Source organism: Orbicella faveolata, unplaced genomic scaffold (genome assembly GCF_042242905.1).
Source record: "Orbicella faveolata isolate gen_17 unplaced genomic scaffold, um_ofav_v1 contig_2, whole genome shotgun sequence".
NCBI classification, from domain to species: Eukaryota; Metazoa; Cnidaria; class Anthozoa; order Scleractinia; family Merulinidae; genus Orbicella; species Orbicella faveolata.
The window spans coordinates 1,333,835-1,353,731 of NW_028301547.1; the positions used below are offsets into that span (position 1 = coordinate 1,333,835).

The following is a 19,897-nucleotide window of genomic DNA, read 5'->3' on the forward strand; positions in this document are numbered from 1 at the left end:
TTCCGTCTAATCTGAAACTATGAAACACGTAGAATATGTATTCGTTCAGTTATCATTGATGGAACTGATAGGCAGCATGGCAAGAATCATTATTACAATTGTTATTATTTGTAATATTTCCCAGTGAGACTTTATAATTATTATAACCAGGGGAGCCAAACATATTTAAAACCAAGAGTCGACCGATTTCAAGAAAATCTATTTTAAGGGAGGCATCTGCTTTTAAACGTTTTCGCAGTAATTGGAGTCTGATCAAACATTTGTATTATCTGAATACCCTGAAGACATGGAAAGTAATTTTTTCTGCCTGTTTTTTTAAGTTTTTGCTTTGCGTGACCTGAGAAGTCTTTTGCTTATCAGTCGAGTAAATTTTGTGGTGATAACAGTGACTAATAGGTTTAAACCCTTATAAGACAAAGGACGTTTGCGCCAAACAAATGGATTTTCTAAAATACAGTCGACATCGATCAAATTTACATTTCCCTCAATATTGTAACAGCAATTAAAACGCTCTTGAAATAGTTTAACTGGCACAGTCAAGGGGCATGAGACATCTGCTGCACAAATTCGAAGGTTTTCAATTTGCTTTAATAGGGAAATAGCACAGTGGTGAAAATATAACATTTAAATTTTTAAAAGATTGTAAGTTGATCTGTCAGTAAAAAAAAATTGCGATTAGAAATTGCTTCTTTGCCAGCTGCGATGAATTATTCCGGATGGATCGCGCGATCCGAGATCATTTGCCGCGAAAAAACGCGAATTGATTGTTGTTTGTTGCTGAAATAGCCGCTAGCCAATCATCTTGCACAGGGAAACAATCGCTTGTGATTGACAGATCCCGGATAATGAGGTTCAAAACCAACGGCTTTCCAACCTAAAGTTTAAGACTTCTTTTGAGTTCCTGTGGTCGTAGAAAGGATGCCGAAATTCGGGAGATTTGGGGCGTATTTAGTTTTTTCTAAATCAGTCCGGTAGCGGAGGTGTTAAAGATTTTGATTTGCCATGGCAGGATGTGAAATAAGGTCTGTGGGACCCTACATTCTGGAGGGAACTTTGGGCAGAGGGCAAACCGGTACGAATCGATGACTTTGGCGCTAAAAAATGGAGTCTGTGATTTCTCAGTCTTACCGCACGTTTAACCTCGTTGTTTCGTTTAAACAGGACTGGTCAAACTTGGAGTTAACTGTGTCACCAAGAAGAAAGTTGCGGTGAAAATCATCGACCGGACGAAGCTAAGCGAACAAGTTTTAAGCAAGGTAATAATTTCTTCCAAATAGGTCGTTCCGACGCAAAAATAAACTTCTGTGAAAATTGAAAGATTCTAGAATATTCCGAAGATGTAAACATGCAATTTGCATCTGATTGCGCGATGGAAATAACAAACGGCTTGACAGATCTGCATTTACATTGAGATTATCCTGTAACGGCCTTATCTGGCTTTCTCTGAAGCCAATATCCTTGTACAACAAGGGAAACAATTCAGTTTGCCTGAAGCGTGGTCCGTAGTATCGTCCTAATGTGCATGTTTGTTACTATTCCAGGTCATAAACACTTGATTTCGGTTAAGTTTTTGCTAAAACTTCCCCGTTTGAAATATTTATGAGTTTCAGGCTTGCTTTGTTTCCCTTGGAAATGCGGAATTGGATATTTCATTTGGCCTGGTTATTTCTGATAAATCTACGAAGTATCTGACGGAAACTGGTCGCTTTTTCTCGATGGTAAATCTTCCGTGACGAATATTGAGGTCCGTTCGGTGAGTCTGCCGTCAACGAGATGACATATGACGGTAATTTTCGACATGAAATAAAAACTCAAAACAAACATTCGCCTTTTCTATATCAACGCAAAACACTTTCGATTGTTTTGTTTTGAGTCACAGATGGAAATTTCAATTTCGCTTTCAAGCACGCATTTCGTTCCATCGGTTGTCGTTGGTTTGGAAGCGATTTCATCGTTCTCCGTGAAAGAAAGTCGAAGTTGAATCAGGACAGAGCTTCATCCGAATAAATAACTCTTGACATACGTGAAAAATTTCAGAAATTGCTTCCGTTAATTTCTACGTTGTATTTTGTTAGTTTTAGTCGACTATCTTTCTGTCAACTGGCCAATTAAAGGACTTTATTGCAAAACACCAAGATGTTGATTTCATCTTCTGTGTTCAAGAGATGTAGGTTATCATTTAGATTCGGTTTCAAATCTGTTTGTAATTTTCTGATTTCCAGGAAGTATATTTTAAAGAGTTTCGCTATGAATCATTTCCCTTTTATATCCAACTTACGAACGGATCACCTTTTTATTTCGTGGTTATGCATGGTCCGTTGTTTTTGTCTAATTCGTCCTTTTCGTTCCTAGCTACAAATTTTAAAACTGCAATGTAATTCTAGCTGACAATATGAGAAATCGCCTGCTTTTTCTCATAATGTGAAATGGTTTGGAATATTTTTTTAAATTTATTTTCCTGTTCACCCGATTCACAGCAAGTAAATTTATCTTTGAAATTTCGAATTCACTTCCTTCAATTCATTACAAATTTATTGATCACACGTTTGCAGGGTACATTGTGCATCTAGTAATTGTACCCCTGATTGCGAGATTTGGAGGTTTTGTTTTGAGTTTGCTGTGGGTACATAAAAGAAAATTGTAAAATACATCATGTTTTCACTGCTGTTTTAAATGAAGTCGTAATCTTTGACAAGTAATTTTTGTCAGACTGGCAGCAGGAAATCGAAATATTATCCTTCCAGTGTGAGTGCTGCTGTGAAAGTCTATGGTTAACTCTTGTGGTTATAGTGTTTGCATTGTACATCCAACTGTGTTCCCATTTTAGTGATTTTGGTATAGTCTTCCGAGCATATCTTCTTTCTTATAATTCATATGCAAATCTAATGTGTTTCACCGCAGCCGATCATACTTGAAATACACAAAAGACAAAACAACTGGTCAGAGTTAATGCTGATCTAGACACCTTGTTTTGTAATTTAGCAAAGTTTTGCTCAAGAAACTTTTTTTGTTCTCAGGTTTTAAAATTAATTCTATTATCACCTTAATTACAACAGCCATTACGTTCTAACATGGGTAGAGATATGTTTGATACATGCATTACATGGAACAATTTCTAGAAAAAGTGTACAAGTGTACTGTAGCAAGGGGTCTTTGGTTTGGAAGAATATATTAAAAGAATGATCCATCACAAAACAGGATTACAGGATTAGTGATGGAGAGTGCTATACTCGATTTCAATTATTGTAGTTAAGCCATTTGCACCATTTTATAATTTTAGTTCCTACACATAATTATACTAGGCCTCACTTTCTTTATGAAGACTATTCTTTTAACGCAAGACTATACACCATATTTTAGTGAATGTGTCAGCCCTCAAATTATTTAGATCTTCTATTTACTTTAAAACTTGCGATTGGAGGCTCTTCTAACAGTAAAAAAAAAAAAAAATAAGGAACAACAATTTGACTCGCATACTGGTCTCTGAACATATTTTTGTAGACTGATGTGATTACGTAGAATGTGAAAATAGGATACTTATTACCAAGGCAACCAGAGAACAAGATATTTTTAGAATCAGAATCATGATGGCCGTTTCACTCTGTATTTGTATCCAGTGAGTTCTATATTAAATATACTTGTATCTTCTAAACCTGATATTTGTAAGAGTACTGTACATAAAGAGAAATCTATAAATGTATTTACCAAAAATTGGATATCTTTGGTATTGCATGACTTACTGGTTCTGTTCTGATATAAATAAGGAAACCACTTATTTTTAATTTCCTGTGCCGATGGTGAAAACATGATAACATTTTGTCATTTTGTACATAAAGGAAATAAAATAGAATTCAAGTCTAATATCTTAACAGTGGCAGAAGGAAATAGATCAATTAACTCTAAGATATCAATATTGTTTTGGAAAGGAAATAAGGAACACGGTTCTTTATTTCTTGGCTTACATATTTCTTTAATGCCAAAATTTGCATTAACAAGTGGAAGAATTTGATTGCGTAGTAACAAATCAATTCTAGCAAGTGTTGATTAATTATGATAAAAGTTCTCAAGGTTCTAAATTTCTCCTTCTGGATCACTGTTCACTTTACTTTGTATAGATAAAAATACAATAGAGTGGAAGTACATGTACCAAATTATTAACATCACAAAAAAATAAACCTTCTGGAACAATGCTGGCTATTATTTTAATTGTTGGACTAGCTGAATAACCCTGTAGTTCAAATAATTTATACAGTTCTACCCAGCTGTGTTCGTTTACATTGCGTATTCTGGTTTAAAATGAAATTACACTGTTTTTCAATTTCAAGTAATGTTTTTAGCTTTGTTCTTTGGGAATAAAACATTGTTTAGAAATAAAGATTAAAAATGCTTTAAGGATATTTCAATGAAATTTTCCTAAAGTTATACGCTGCATTAGGTGCAGGTGTGTGGTGGTATGTGAATATAAAAGCATGACCATGTGTTATTGAATACAGACTACTGTTTAAGAAATTAGAATATTTTTCTCTGTTTCTGTTTAATAGTATCACTAGTTAAAGTTTAGTTGAATACGAAAATAATGCTGTGTCCCTAGCTTTCTCTGAGAGTTTTTGCAAAGTTTTCATCAGTAAGTGTTTTCTGGTAGAAACATATAGAGAGACACTGTAAGAAACAAGGAAAATTATCAAAAATGCAAATCTCTCCTGTGCACTGAATCAACATATCTAAAGCTTGCGCTACAGAATTCTTTGCCTCTAGAACTACAAAAAAAGATTATGCAATATACGTAATATATATGCATTAATTTTTAAACTATTAGATTATGAGCTCAAGATTTCTATGAGTTGATAGTTGATGCGACCAAAGGCTGAATCATAGAAATCATTTTGAATCTTGAATGAATAATTTGAGCGTGTAGTAATTATTGTCTTAGTAGAACTCTAAATTTTCTTCAAAAAATTATTTCCAATTACTAATAAGTAGTTTTACACCTCAAGCTCTTGCAAAATCGAATGTAGAGCGAGCTGACATTTCAAACTTGTAGCTGTTCCCAGACACCTGTCAGTTCATTGAACAATTTTGAGGTTTTAAAGCCACACTTGTAACAGTAAGAGTTCAATTTTCTTTTTCTAGTATTCTAGTCTTCTTGAGATTTGAATTACTGTCCAAATTTTCTTTCAAACATCTTCAGAGAATTGAGAAACAGGGTTCATACAGGTCCTGGAAAACCTGGAAAGTCCTGGGCGGGGTTGTATATGGTTGCTCAACCGATCAGATTGCTACATTTGCATTAGACAGTATATGAGCAGAATTCTTACTAAGGACTATTCTTTGTGGTGTGTGCAATCTGTACTTCAGTTGGGCAGTAACCTGTCAGGAAAAATTTCAGTGTGTTTCTACATTGTAACATGAGCACGGTGTTCTTCACACAAGATTAATTAATAAAGCATGTATATTGCATGCCGAAAGTGTCCAATTGGTTTTGTTTTACATTGTAGGTTGAAAGAGAGATTGCTATCATGAAGCTTATTGATCACCCTCACGTCTTGGGCCTCTATGATGTTTATGAAAGCAAGAAACATCTGTGAGTGGATGTTGTTGTTACATGTAACTCTTTCATTTTAACTTTTTAACTCTGTTACTGTAATTCCTCAGGGGTTTCATTAAGGACCAGGCACTGGGCAAATTGAGTGGCTGTGAGGACGGTTTTGCCTGTCTGGTTTGACCATCTGTGAAATTGAGTTGCCCTCCTGCTAAAAATGTTAATGAAATCCCTGAATTCTTTCAGTTGGTGTGTAATTCTGTTCTGTGGCTATTGTTGGAAAGGGGGGGGGGGGGGGGGGACGGGGTGATTATAGATACCAACATTGTCAAGAGATTGACCTTAACTTCTAAACTTTCATCTAGTAGCAAACCAAAATTTACGAGGTGTCTTTCACCTCAGCCTGTTTCAAAACGAGCCCTTGCGTATACTACATTACCTTTCATATGGAAATAAGTTTGATTTGCAAGACAGTGAACCAAGCTTCAAATGAAACTCATTTCCATTTGAGAGGTTGTGCACCAAGAAATGTTTTCTAACAGAGGGAATAGTCAACTCGGAAATAACCCATTAGGCTGTTGAGGTATAAAATTGGGAAAAAAAATAATTGTCTGGTACTTGCCTTTGTGTGTTGATCAGCAGCAATTTAACTGATTGCCCTAATTTTCCCTTGCTTTATTTTTTCCAACAACACTTCAGCTCGAGTCATCCACTGACTAGTCAGAGGTTCTCAAATTCTGTTGGCCCAAACCCAGTTTCTACTAGTCCTGGACCAGTGGACTAACCACTAACCGGGCTGTAATTAAGTTTTGATTCACCCTAAGCCTTGATCTTCACACCTGTTGATACTTTATCTGCATGTATTATGGGTGAATTATATAAACTACAGCCAAGTTCACCCATCAAAACAAGGGCCCATCAAGGTGCATGCTCAGCCATAAGAGGTGCTACTGGTTACATCCTTTATTGACAGCCCTGACTACATGTATGGTTGATAGCTGTTAGTAAATATTAACTGGTTGCTGGCTGTGATCACGTTTTTTCCCTTTCAGATTTCTGGTATTAGAGCATGTGTCTGGTGGTGAGCTTTTTGATCACCTGGTGAAAAGAGGACGGCTCCCATTAGGAGAGGTAACTGTCTAAAAGTCTGTGACCTGGCAGGCTTGTGAAAAGATGAAAAGACATGTCTAGTAATTAAAAAGGCATCGTCTATGGCGTCCAAACCTTATTAAGAGATACTCTTTTTTCCTGTTAAAGGCAAGAAGATTTTTTGCCCAGATGATCTCAGCAGTTGATTTCTGTCACAAGCATTGCGTTTGGTGAGTACTGTACATATTAATTATTTTCTAATAGTGCTGTACTGATGTTTTGCATCCTGTACATGAATAAGCTATACATGTACAAATGCAATATGTACATGCATATGATGGAAGCAATTGTTTCCTCAACCTAGGGCAGTGACTGCTTTGACTGCATTTTTCACTGCATAGGAATCCAGGTTGAGCAGCCTTGGTATGCCCTACAATGGGTTACTCCCCCTTGGATCAGGGTTTCTCATCCAGGGAGTGGAAAAAAATCAATTTAGTCTTGCTACATGATGCTATGCAGAAACCAGTGTCAAAGTACTAGTTTGTTAGCCTCTACACTGTACAAATAATAGTGCCATTTTAAGTTTGTTCATTTTGTTCATTTTGTTCATTAAAGCCACAGAGACTTGAAACCTGAGAATTTGCTTCTGGACAAAAAGATGAACATCAAGGTTGCTGATTTTGGAATGGCTTCTTTACAGGTAAATTACAATTATATTATTGATTGTTTTTTTTAATTTGCATGTACAGCTTATGTTTGTTTGTTTGGTCTCAAAGTTTCCATCTGTTTCTTAAACACAGATGAATATTTAGTTATAATTATTATTAAAAAAAACTAGCTGTGTGACTAATGTTAGGTGTGTTCTCTTTGTAAACTAACAGTAATATCTTATCATTTTTTTTAATAAAGTCTTTATGAATAGTCTGAGAAATTCAAGGCAAGTAATATGGAGCTGCCCTGAGTTCTTTGTCTCGCATTTAATCTAACCTCAGCTTTGTTTGTTCTCTTTATTGTTACTAGGTTGGAGATAATGCAATGCTTGAAACAAGCTGTGGGTATGGACATCATTCATAATTGCTTCTTACTTCCATGTTGCTGCCATTAATGGTTATAACGATTGTTTCTTAAAACTTTTTCCACAGGTCTCCACATTATGCTTGCCCAGAAGTTATTCGAGTATGTACCAGTCATTAAAAACAATAATAATGTGATCATAATCTGATTAGAATCTAAACGATTCATTTTAAATGTTAGTTATTAAATGCTGGTTCATAGAGCACTTGATTGCCTGATGAATTGTTTGATTTTTTTTCAACAGGGAGAAAAATATGATGGTCGCAAGGCAGACGTTTGGAGCTGTGGCATTATTTTGTATGCTCTTTTAGTGGTAAGTTATCTCAGCTGACAGTAATTTATGCCTACCTAACTCCATGTCTCTTTATTGCACTGATATGTATGAGTAATCATACAGTTTCGAGTTCAATTTGGAATTAATTTGCACGAGTGAGTTTTTCAAAAAGCTGAAATTGCACGAGCCACTATGGCAATTTCAGGTCTTTTAAAAAACTCACAAGTGCTAATTAATTCCAAATTGAACAAGAAAAACTGTATGATTACTTATTAATAATATTAGCATGAAAAAATTTGCGTGAAGGAAATGCTGGAAGATCTTTCTTGAAGCCAATTTTTCTCATTCAAGAATGTTCAAAGTTTCCACACTAAATTTTTGCCGTCATTTTGCGTGATATCATTGGCTTAGAAAATTTCCTATTTTCTTTCAGCCAATCAGAATCGAGTATTTTTTTCATTTATATTGTTAGCTACAAAATATGTAGATTTATTTACATGTAATACTTCATTAAGTCCATTGCACCTCAACAGTAACTGGCTGTGGGCAAAAATCACCATCAACTTCATGGTCTCTGCCGGCTATTTAAAAAATAATAATAGCCCTGGTTGAATTGGGATTTGGAGTGTTGGCTTTTGTGGAGGGTGAAAAAATGGAGAACCCGGAGAAAAACCCTCAGAGCAAGGCGAGAACCAACAACAAACTCAACCCACATATGGCACCAGGCTGGAATCAAACCCGGGACGCATTGGTGGGAGGCAAACACTCTCACCACTGCGCCATCCCTGCTCCCCATTCTGTTTGATATTCTGTTGGTTATTCCAACCATTGAATGATTCTTTTGAAAATGGTGGCGAAATCAGCTGCCACTCCAGCAATAGTGCCACCTTTTCAAAATGTTGTGACAACCCTATCAGAGAGACTTTTTATACCATTATGTGCATTGAAGAAATTTAATTGCCATGTACATGTAAAAAAACTGTTTGGTATTTAGTTTCCCTCACTGACAGTAGAGTACAAATATCAAGTAAAGCATGAAGTACAAATACCTGGCCACAATAATAGTTGTTCTATAGGAAAGGAGTTACATTGTAATCTGTTAGTTAATCTGTTCACTGTGAACACAGTTCAAGTCCAGATATTTTCTGAAAAGCCCAATTTTTAGTTTGTCTAGTTTCACTTCACTGTTTGCCTATATCTAATAAGTCAAAATACATGTACAATGTTTACTAAGCCATGTAAAATTGAAATCCAATGATTTAAATCTATTTTTCTTGATAGGGTGCACTGCCTTTTGATGATGAAAATTTACGAAATCTGTTGGAGAAAGTGAGTGAATTTTAAAGTGGTTTCATGATTGCCTTGTGTTTGCAGTTAAAACGTTTTGACTTAGATCGGACGCTAAAATGTTGGTAATCAAACTGATGTTTGTCTAACTTCAGGTGAAGAGGGGGCATTTTAGCATTCCAGTCTTCATTCCAACAGATGTTCAGGAGATGATCCGTGGCATGATTACTGTTGACCCTGAAAAAAGAATAACAGTTGAGTAATAGCACTGATCGGTATAATTTTGCCATTTTGTATTTATTCCCCCAACCCCACAAAAAAAAGTACCTTCCAGTCCCGGGACATAGGCTGTCAACAAGTGTCTTCCTGGCATCTGTGTCTACATGTAGGGCTTTCCTCTCTTGGGCATGGCAGTCATGGAAAGTAACATTGCTTTTATCTTACTTGCAGATGGAAGACATTAAGAAACACAGCTTTCCTAACAGGTATGTGACTTTCTCTGTAGCAATCACAGTGAAGTGACATTAATTAGTTTATTTACATAACCAGTTAAATTGAATAGTTTTGCTGAAGCACTCCTTCAGTTCTCATTGTAATATTGAGTGCACACTTTATATAAGTTACTCTTCATGTGTCCTTCTTGCAGTTTCAAAGACGAACTTCCATGTGAGCCACATGTTGTCGACATTGTCAAGGTATAATGTAACATTCACTCTTATCTTGGTCTGCTTGTTTAATGACATTACCTATAATTGCCAAGCCTGTATTATTTCTGTTAGAACTTATTATATTTTTAGCTTAGAAAGATGTCTTGAAGCAAAGGCATTACAAAATTACAGTTTGTTAAAGTGAGAAAATGATGTGCAGCTGAAGTGAGTTGGGACGGTGATCCTACCTGATCAATGTGACATATCCGCGGTGCATGATGGGAAGGTTGGATGTAATACTTCCGAATATACTGTGGCTTTCCTGCATTCTGATTGGCTCTATTTTCTTTGGCATGTTATAAATTAGTATATTATTATTTTGAAGAAGTGTACATGCGGTGTCAAAGTCTTGAGTGTGAATGTTAATGACTTTGTTTGATCTTTCCGACAGACGGAGGTTATTCCTGGTAAAGAAGAGATCGACCCTGATGTATTACACAGTATGTCATCCCTGGGTTGTTTTAAGAACAGAGAAAGACTGCTACGCAATCTGCTGAAGCAAGAGTAAGTCCTCTATAAGAGACTACACTTGACTACACAGCTAGCACCACTGTACCTTAACAGTTTTAAAATATGCATTAAAGAAGGGCGTAGCCCTTCTTAGCCCTTCTTTAGTGTGGAAACTTTTAATTTGGGTTCGGTTCGCGCGACTGTTCATTTGAAAGTACCGTATATACGAACTGTTCGGAGTATATTTGAGTACCTCCACTTGGAAGTATTTACTAGTACTAACTACTTTACAGTACGATTTGATAGAAGGTTCGTGAGAGGGTGTTGAAAGACCTTTTAGTAGTCTCTTTTAAGGTCATATAAAGGTTTATCTTTAACCCTTTAAGTTGTGTGCTTTGATCCTTTAGAAAGACGATAGAGAAAGTCATCTACTTCATGCTACTGGAGAGAAAAGAGAGATCACCGACTCACGAAGATGCGGCAGTGGCGACGATAAAGAATTTGAAAGAAATTTGTAAGGCATTTTGAGCAATTCTATTTTTGAGTATTTTTTTTGTATATTCCAACCAATCAGAGCACAGCATTTTGTTTTCGACCGATCAGATGCAAAACAAACCTTCCCTCGGCGCACTTTGCACGGGACACTCATTTTCGCGCGCTTTTCACCTGTAACACGTTTTCGCACGCTGTGCTAAGGTGACTTGTTTTCCCGCGCTTTGGACTGGTTACAGTTTTTCCCCGTCTACTGACTTGTACACCACTTACACGTTCCCGCGCTTATACGTGTGTCATGATACTGCTTCAAGATCTGACTGGCTTATTATGCCCTTTGTTAGTGATTAGCTGTCAGTCATTTCTTTGGTTTTAGTTAAGTGAAAATGTGCAGAGCAATAAAACCAACTATTTACTATAGTAAAGAGCTAGTCGTTAACTTTGGCAGGTGAAAAAACGATGTGGCCGGTATTAATTTATCACAAGAATATTTTCTTGTTTTGTAGTGGAAGATGCGCCGCGGAAAAGAGTCGATTCTTGTGGATCTCCAAGATTACAACGACCAAGGTACCACATGCTTGCAAAATAATCATTGATTGCAGGCCAGTTTTTCCATATGGCCCGTGGAATTTTTCAAAAGGACTTACTTTTATTTCAAAGTAATAAACCAAGATGCAATCAAAACATTTAGCCTTCCCCGAAAGTAACATGAGCTAGTGGAATCCGTCTCAAAACGACAAGAACACTTATTCCTTGTTATATTTCTTTACTCTCTAACTAAATTTCAGTCTTAGCAGCTCGCAAGGAATAGTTAATCATAGCGGCATGCTGCGTTCAGGATAGGGAAAAAGCTCGACAAGAGTAGAAAAAAAATAGTTGGCCTTGAAGTCAGTACTTATAAGCTTGTCATTGACGTATTTCTTTCTCAATCATCGTCTTTTCATGTCACGATTTCCTTTGAGCAGTTTGTTTTGATTTTGTCTGTAGAAAGTCGTCTCTGTCGGCTTCACCACCTGTCTCTCCAAGAACCAGAGCAGAGACTTATACGGGAGGTGTGAGGTATCGTGAGTACTTGGTGTAAATACTATTATGTGTAGTTTAAAAAAAAAGTTGAACACGTCTACAAATCACTGAATATTGAGTACATAATGTTTGCGCACTTGGGCTAATCCAGTCTCCATCAGCCTGATATAGGGGTTGACTGAGGAAGGAGAGGGTAAAGTTAAGAGACTTGACAAACTTTGGCACTACCCGGCAGAATTGTGGCGGACTCATACGTCACGATGCTACAACCAAGAATCTAACGACCATGAAAATAAGTGACTGCTGGGTCTCTTGTTTTGTTATGTAAGCGCAATTTCGCACGAAAATTTCCTTTTTAGTCGCCGGTAACTTCTCAATGTTCAGTGTTATAGAAATCGACCATATTTTCCCATTTGTACATGTACACCCTTTTAGACAACTGAAATTTCCAAACCTCATGTAAATGCACAGGCAAGGTCTATAAGCGAGCAGACTATTAAAAATATTAGGTCGACCTGCCAAATAATGGATTTGTTTAAAAAGAGGCTGTTTCAGTGAGTAAACTAGATAGGCCATTTCCGAATTACCTTTAGCCTCTTTCTCAAAGCGAGTCTCAGTGTCCATCCTTTCATATTAAAATGAGATTTCATTCACATGCAAATTAAACTCATTTTCATATGAATGGTTGTGCACCAGGCCTCGGTTTGATAGAGAAGCTTAGGACAACTCGAAATGGGCTGTTGTTTGGTAACGCAAATGCACCTGTCTACTGTCTACAAATGCACCAGAGCTGCTGGCTACAAGTTGCACTATGTGGAGCTGGAGTGCTTTCATTCGTTTGTTCCTCAGTGTTCTGGTTAACGATTTTTACTCATGCTCTTTTATTTTCATAGATGGGTGGACCCTTTCCATCAAGGAACTTTGTCTGCTCTTGTTTCATTGCTTTGTATTTCAATGTTTGCAGTCCTTTGGTACATGTGAGTCCCAAACACCAGCCGTCCAATCATTTACAGCAAGACAGTCCCCTTTCTAGCCCCCCTGAATCACCTACACACCACGCCACCACGCCCCCAGGGAGCCCCTGGAGGACACGACTAGCCACCTTCAAGCACGCAATTGTTGGGTCGCCAAGATTCCACAGGAAAAAGCTATCACAGAGTACGTTTTGATATGTTAGAGCAGATTTCTAATGATGACAGTTCTAACAGCATTAGAATACTGCCATGGTCGCTGTTTGATTTCGCGCCAGATTGGCTGGCCGTCTTGAACAGCGCGTGAAATATCTTGGCCCTGATTGGCCAGAGCACGTTGCGCGGGTTTTTCAACCAATTGTGCATCAAAAGTTAGGAAATATCGAACCAAAACAACCACGATAATTTTCTTTGAAAAGAAATATAACGTGAGTTCATTTAGTCCCCTTCATATTTAGCAAAACATTTGACAACAAAGCTAGGAGTTACAGCCTTCGTCTCAGTGTAACTTTGACTATCTAATTTGCTAATTGTGTAATCTAATCCTGAATTTCGTTCTGATTTCTTTTTTCTTCAGATTGTGCGGAAAGCAGTTCAGTTTCTGCCTCACCAGACTCATCCCCTGAGTAAGTTTTATTCTCACATTTGTAACAAGGAGCGCGTGTTTCAATTCGGTAAATCCCAAAAATCCAATTGTGACTCTTTTATGCGAGTCCTCAGGTTCTGTGCACGCTCGCTAGTAGAAGTCTCGGCTTGTCTTCGTAAGGATTCATCATTTTACTTACATGTAGTATAAACCTACTAGAAAGCCGCGGTAGTCGCGGGCTCATTTTCAGTCCTAATACAGAATAAGTAAAATGTTTTGAATCTTTTTTTAACGATTTCTCCACGCAGCATCGTGAAGCGCTCATGGTTTGGTCATTTGATGTTAGCACACAACTCACACCCAAGACATGGGGTAAGACGAATTTTTTTGTTCTAATCCGTTTTAAATACTCTTTCCATTTACACTTAGGTAAAACCAGGCAATAGAAAAGTGGAATCGGTAAAATGCCAACTTCATATAACTATGTGCTTTTTTAAGCTGTAAATGAGATTTTTTATTGGACGTTGTATGCAACAGGAGTGCCTAGCATAGCCTACCCTAGCCTTAAAATGCCAGCGTGTTTCATAATTATGTACTGAGATGACCTTTGTTGTTTTTATCTCCTAGCCATTCTTTATCATCACGAGAGAAAAACCCTTTAGCACCGTTAAAGCCGACGTTGTTCATGCATTTTTATCCGTAAGTAAACCTTTACAAAGTTTTATTGCGCTTGTTGAAATATAGTTTTTTTTACGTTACGTCAGTGCTGGGTTGGGTGGGGGGAAGGGGGTCGATATAAGGAGTAACCAATCAGAGAGTTGTATTTCGGAGACGAGTCCAAATGAGTCCAATCGGAGGGAGGCTTTGTTGCATGCCACAGCTCACGTGTTCAAAACACGACACTCTGATTGGTTTCTCCCCATATGGGCACCTCTTACTACTGATGTCTCTCTCTGTGGCCGTTTTGGTATTGTCAACAAGTGAATTCTCTCCGTTCGGAAGAGAATGACCGTTATAGCACTGTAAATGCTCTATGCTTTGATTATAGTGTGTGGCAATTATGATTCAGACAAACTGAAGGTACAATCTTGAAGCTATTTTATGTTCTGCAGGTCAGTCACTTAACTCACTCCGTCCTTTCACAAAACGGCTTTAAAGCGGAATACAAGAAACCAGGAGGTATGTTGAAACTGGCCTCATGTGGACGTTTAAACATTGGGGAGGGGCTGTCAAAGGGGGGGGGGGGGGGAGGGGGAAACAATATACCCGACGATTTTGAAGCTACTGAAATCATAAATTATAGCCAACAATGTGGGCCATTTGCCCAGAGTGCAAACTCGCTCATCTTATTCAGACGCATTTGGAAATTACATTTTTAAAGTTAAGCTCGGAAGAATGTCTGCACTTCTGGTTTCATAGTGCTTAAAGTATTTCTTATTTCTTATTTCAGGCAAGACGATGTTCAGGAAGACGGTCCGTATATCGGTCAATATTTGTCCAACAGATCAAGCTAAACAGGAGAACAGTTCCATTCACACGATCTCGATTGTACTAGAGTCTGGTAAGTAAGTGTTTGTAAAATCAAGTTCTCGATAGGATGGTTTTCAAAACTTTGCGAGCTCTGGTATAAGTTTCAACGTTAATAAACATTTGCTGCAGCCAAGTGTACTTACGAAGCGAGAGGACTTGGCAAACAGGAATGTTGAAAGGAACTTTGCCAAGTTAACTTGCGTATTAGGGAAGATTCATGAGCGAAAGGGATGGGATAAGTGGAGGGACATGAGCGATCGTCAGAGGATTGGGGACAAAGACTGGTCCCCAATCCTTTCACGGTTGCTCTTGGCACTCGGTTCGAATTTTCAGTTTTCAGGTGCCGAAGTTACAATTAGCAGCAGCCGTTGATGGTTATCGGAAATTCTAAGTTCCTGTATTTAAGTATGAAAATTGTTATTCGGTTTTTCTAATGTAGCGCGCGAATTCAGACGGCCGCCGCAGGTGTTTCTAGGCTACCAGATGAATATTACATTTTGGGGGGGGAGGGGGGAGAATTATGACACGTTGAAAAAATCAAGGCAAATATTCAATAAATTTTTCCTTGGAAGACTGTGGAGCAAACAATTAAGTATTTCCTCTTTCCTCTAATGGAACTTTTGTCTCGTTCTTTTTTTTCCTTTGGTTTTAGGAAACGTGACTTAAAGACTGTAGTTGATCAATATTTTAACACTGTTTTTAACCGCAGATGTTTTTCGGAGAATTCTTCCTTGTATATTTTTACTGCAGTCAGTTTTCTGGAACAAGGAGTGTTAAATAATTCACGTATTGCCTCCATCAATTTGTCAACTAGGCCTTACATGTTTATATATTAGAGTCACGTCCGCTCTTTCAGTTCCTGATTAAGTTCAAGTTCGTTTTTTTTTCCCCAACATTGCTAGTGTAATCACGTGATCAGGGACATGATGTCTTATGTCACGCTGTTTAACCTTCCATCTTTGTAGTCATGCCATCCATTGGTGTAACTGTTTTATCCGACGCTTATTGCTAGTAGAAAGGCAAAAAAGAGAGATATAACAGAAAACGCCGACAGGAAGTTGTGTTCTGAAACTGAAAAAGTCTGGCAGACTTCAACTTCTCAGTCTGTCGAATCGCTGATAAGTAATTACAGTTTCGCTCTCCCGTCAGCAGTCACTTGATATTTTCACAAGCACATCGCGTTGAAGCAAAGTAGTCAAGTCATAATTTTAGCACTGCCTTGATCACAAATGCGGCAAAATCGTCGTAAGTGTCCCGGTAAAAACGACGACCATGTCGGCGAAAAAGTGGAAAATAAGATGTCAATATATACGAATAGAAAATTCTTATAATATCATATTATCCGTACATCATGATTTTGCAACAGTACTACAATTTTCGCACAGGCGACAGAGTCTGTAAACAAAAGTAACGGAGGATGATAGATCTCATGTGAACTTTGATCTCACTCTCTCGTGCTCTTGACTCCTTCTTTCCTGTTTCTTATAAGCATCTTTTTATAAGAATACCGAAGCTGAAATTTGCGAAATGTGAAGAATATTTTATGAATAAGCCCGAGACTGAGATTTTGAAAAGAATTTTATTTTGTGTGTTGAAAAGTTGTAAATACAATACAACTGCATGTTTTTAACCAAACCGTATAAAATTCTTCCTTTCTGTAAACGGCAAAACTAGCCAAAATGCAGCAAAAACAGCTCTAGCCGTATGTTCGATGCTAATAAAATTTCTGCAAAATGTTAAATGTGCGTCGTATCAGGCTTCAATGGTGGCTCCAAATTAAAATTAACCTAACACCATCCAGACACCAAATACATTCGAAAACAGAAATATCATTCGCTATAACGTACGAGTATTCACAAGAATATTTTCAGCCTAAAATCGGCGGAAAAGTAAGAGTATTCAACAATATTCTTATATAAAAAGGCAGAAGCATATCACCTGAAGGTGATATGCTTCTGAAAAACGTGTATCCACAATTTCTTTCTCAATTTCAGGCCCTGTTCATCGATTCAAGAAACTGTGCGAGAAACTCCAGCTAATTCTTCTGTCCAACACGCGGCGAAGCACAAGCAATTGCCGGGCAGAGGACAACAGCAATGAGGAAAACCCCGCATCAGACGAGAAGTGTGGCAGTTCTCAGAGTTCTAAACTGCTACTTGCTCAGTTATCAGACACAGAGAGTGAAGGAGAGCTCTTAGACAGTCCCAGAGCATCGAGCAAACCTCTCGCTAACAACGTTAATGGTAAAACCGCTGAAAAGCTAATTTGAAAAGTCGAATAAGGAGCTATCAGCGACGTTCATGGAAAATCAATGTTCGTGTCAAAACCAGATCCCGTCAGAAGTGAAGGAATGTGAAGAAAATAAGAATAAATTGAATGGAAATGTAGTTAAACTTCGAGGTGACATAACGATGTACACTTTCGACTGAAGCAACTACACATGAAATTTAAGCATCTAATCTCTTGATTTGGATGCAAATTATTTATTGATTGCTGGAAATCCACGACAATCGAATTGAAAATGTTACAAAATGAAATTTTCTTAAATCTACCTGTGAAAAATGATTGGATGTTAGCTACGAGATAGGATGACTTTGATGATCGTGATGATAATGACGACGACGAAGATGATGACGATAATGCAAACATGCGGTGATTTTAGAAACGATCAAGACATCAACTATATTACAGTTATTCACCAAAGATGACAATAGCTCAGCAGTCCTTTGAGTAGTGTCTCTATGAACTAAAAGAAGTTTTAAGCTTCTAACACCAGTTCAGAAGTCCTTTGAGTAACGTGCCTCTATGAACTATAAGAAGTCTTAAGCTTCTAACACTAGTGCTATTGCTGACGAGCAAGAATATAACTATTGGCCCATCCTGTAATGCGACGAAGTTGACGATGGATCGGACCCTGACAAATCTACCGCACTTCTGTAAAAGGTAGTAATAAAGTAGTCTAACAATGAATAATTATTCCGCTCAAAAAGTTGATGTCGGCTGCAAGTCGCTGTCACTAGGCACTATGTGCGTTTTACTCTGTAAATCGCTGATATCAAGACGCAAATTCTTATTACAAGTCTCCATACATACTTTGTTGAACAAGTTGGGAGATTATGATGCAATCTCGCCATGTTGATCAGTCGCTGATTTTCACAACTTGCGACTTTGTTTTGATAGTTTCGGTAACAGTAACAAGGCAGGGCTACTGCGCATGCACTCTCAGACCGACAACGACTATCATAATTCAATTAATGAATTTAAGGGGGCATTGTCCACATTTTTAACATGATTTTCAAGAGGCTAAAAATTTGAAACCCAACAATGATCAGGAAAAGTAACAATGTCGACGGCTAAAGACGAGTGATTGAACGGAAATTCTTGAAAGCATAATACTCCACAATTGAGTGTTTGACGTTTAAAATTTCTCTTCTCAGCGATCAGGTTTTGTAAATGAGTACAGATCTCAATAGCAACCTGTTTAATGCAGTAGGTTAGGGTTCAGCCATTGGCACTGCCTCTTTAAATTAGTCATTCTTATATCCACGAGACGAATCTACTCTACCCTTATTCCTGTGCTCAACTCCAGCACACAGCAGTCACACAGTAGCATAAACATACTTTTATGAGATTTTCCGATTCTGAAAAACGGTTACTCCCTGTACTTCTTTGTTGCCTGTCTCTTGATTTGTACAATTTTTTACTTCTTTGACCTCTGACTCAGGCAGGTTCGGACAACAAAAATCCTATTTGTATTTATCAATTGTACTTTTTGTGAACAACTTTATTTAAGAGATCGTATGTTGAAAAAGCAATCTGCGTAAACTGGATAATTTAATATTAGTATCAGTACCTTTTTCATCCACTCGTTTTGTAAACTCTGTTACTGCTTGGTTTATGGAACCCAGTTCTTTCGTCCAACATCATTTGGGTTTGGGAATCGAGAGTGAACTCTTAGGTTTTCCTAGAGAATTGCTGGCAAGATAAAGCAAGTGTCTGCTCCCGTCTTGTAAAACCTGATCTTTTAACCAAATCAAAAACAAATTGCTTATTTAGAAAGATACTAGAAACGTATTAATGAACCGAAAACGGAAAAGGGATGGATACGATTTGGGAATACTGAGAGGAGTTAACGGATCTCAGTCACGGTACTTTGAGTTATTTTGGCCGTGTACAAAATTACTCTTAAACTAAAGGAAACCTGAAAAAAGTAGTTTACTAAGATGGAAAAACACCAAAGAGATAATATTAATCCATAAAGGAACAGGGATGGTTAAGGATGGAGAAGATTTACACGGATTACAAACGACGAACTGGAAAAATTTAGGCTGCACTTTTCAAGATGCTCAAACGGTGACGAAGCATAGTTAAACTAAGGCTAGAAAATGTGGCACAACCTGCTTTTAAAATATGAAACGCAAAGGCAGGCACTTTCTTTTTAGATCACGGAGGATGCCTTGCGTTCACTCCCGAAATTCTCGACATGTTACTCTGTATCCTATTGCTAATCTCTAAGTTCACTTCAATACTATACACAATGGACACGAATGAAATGGAATTTGTCATTATTTATTAAACGTACAACTCTACTGAAGTATTTTATTGTGCGTCACTTATTAGGACAAGTAAAGGTCTGTCTGTCTGTCTGTCTGCTTTCTCCGCAGAGGCCTCTTTCGTGCTGCCTTGACCGTAGGCTGGTAGTTCGGAGGCTTTCCCATAGGGAGTCTCTACGGAGGAGAGAGCTCTGTCTGTCTGCCTGTCTGTCTGTCTGTCCCCAGGTCACGTGACTATTTTGTTATTTGTTGCGAGGAAAATGTCATAAGGTGGCGTAGAGGAGCATTTGGAAACCATGATCAGCTCAACGAGACTCGTTCA

General features: G+C 37.8%; 1 protein-coding gene across 1 annotated transcript; it reads left to right on the top strand.

Moving 5' to 3' along the window:
* Positions 1-717: 717 nt before the first annotated feature.
* LOC110058330 (serine/threonine-protein kinase BRSK2-like) lies at positions 718-19,616 on the top strand. The gene is made up of 24 exons (XM_020764968.2): positions 718-1,072; positions 1,162-1,256; positions 5,496-5,581; positions 6,592-6,670; positions 6,797-6,858; positions 7,244-7,328; positions 7,649-7,683; positions 7,771-7,804; positions 7,947-8,015; positions 9,258-9,305; positions 9,419-9,517; positions 9,714-9,748; positions 9,910-9,958; positions 10,362-10,474; positions 10,828-10,934; positions 11,419-11,479; positions 11,900-11,971; positions 12,900-13,093; positions 13,484-13,532; positions 13,801-13,864; positions 14,120-14,191; positions 14,605-14,671; positions 14,943-15,053; positions 17,017-19,616. The coding sequence occupies exons 1-24, from the start codon at positions 1,003-1,005 to the stop codon at positions 17,289-17,291; spliced, it is 2,031 nt and encodes a 676-aa protein (XP_020620627.2). The 5' UTR covers positions 718-1,002; the 3' UTR covers positions 17,292-19,616.
* The last annotated feature ends 281 nt before the right edge of the window (positions 19,617-19,897 follow it).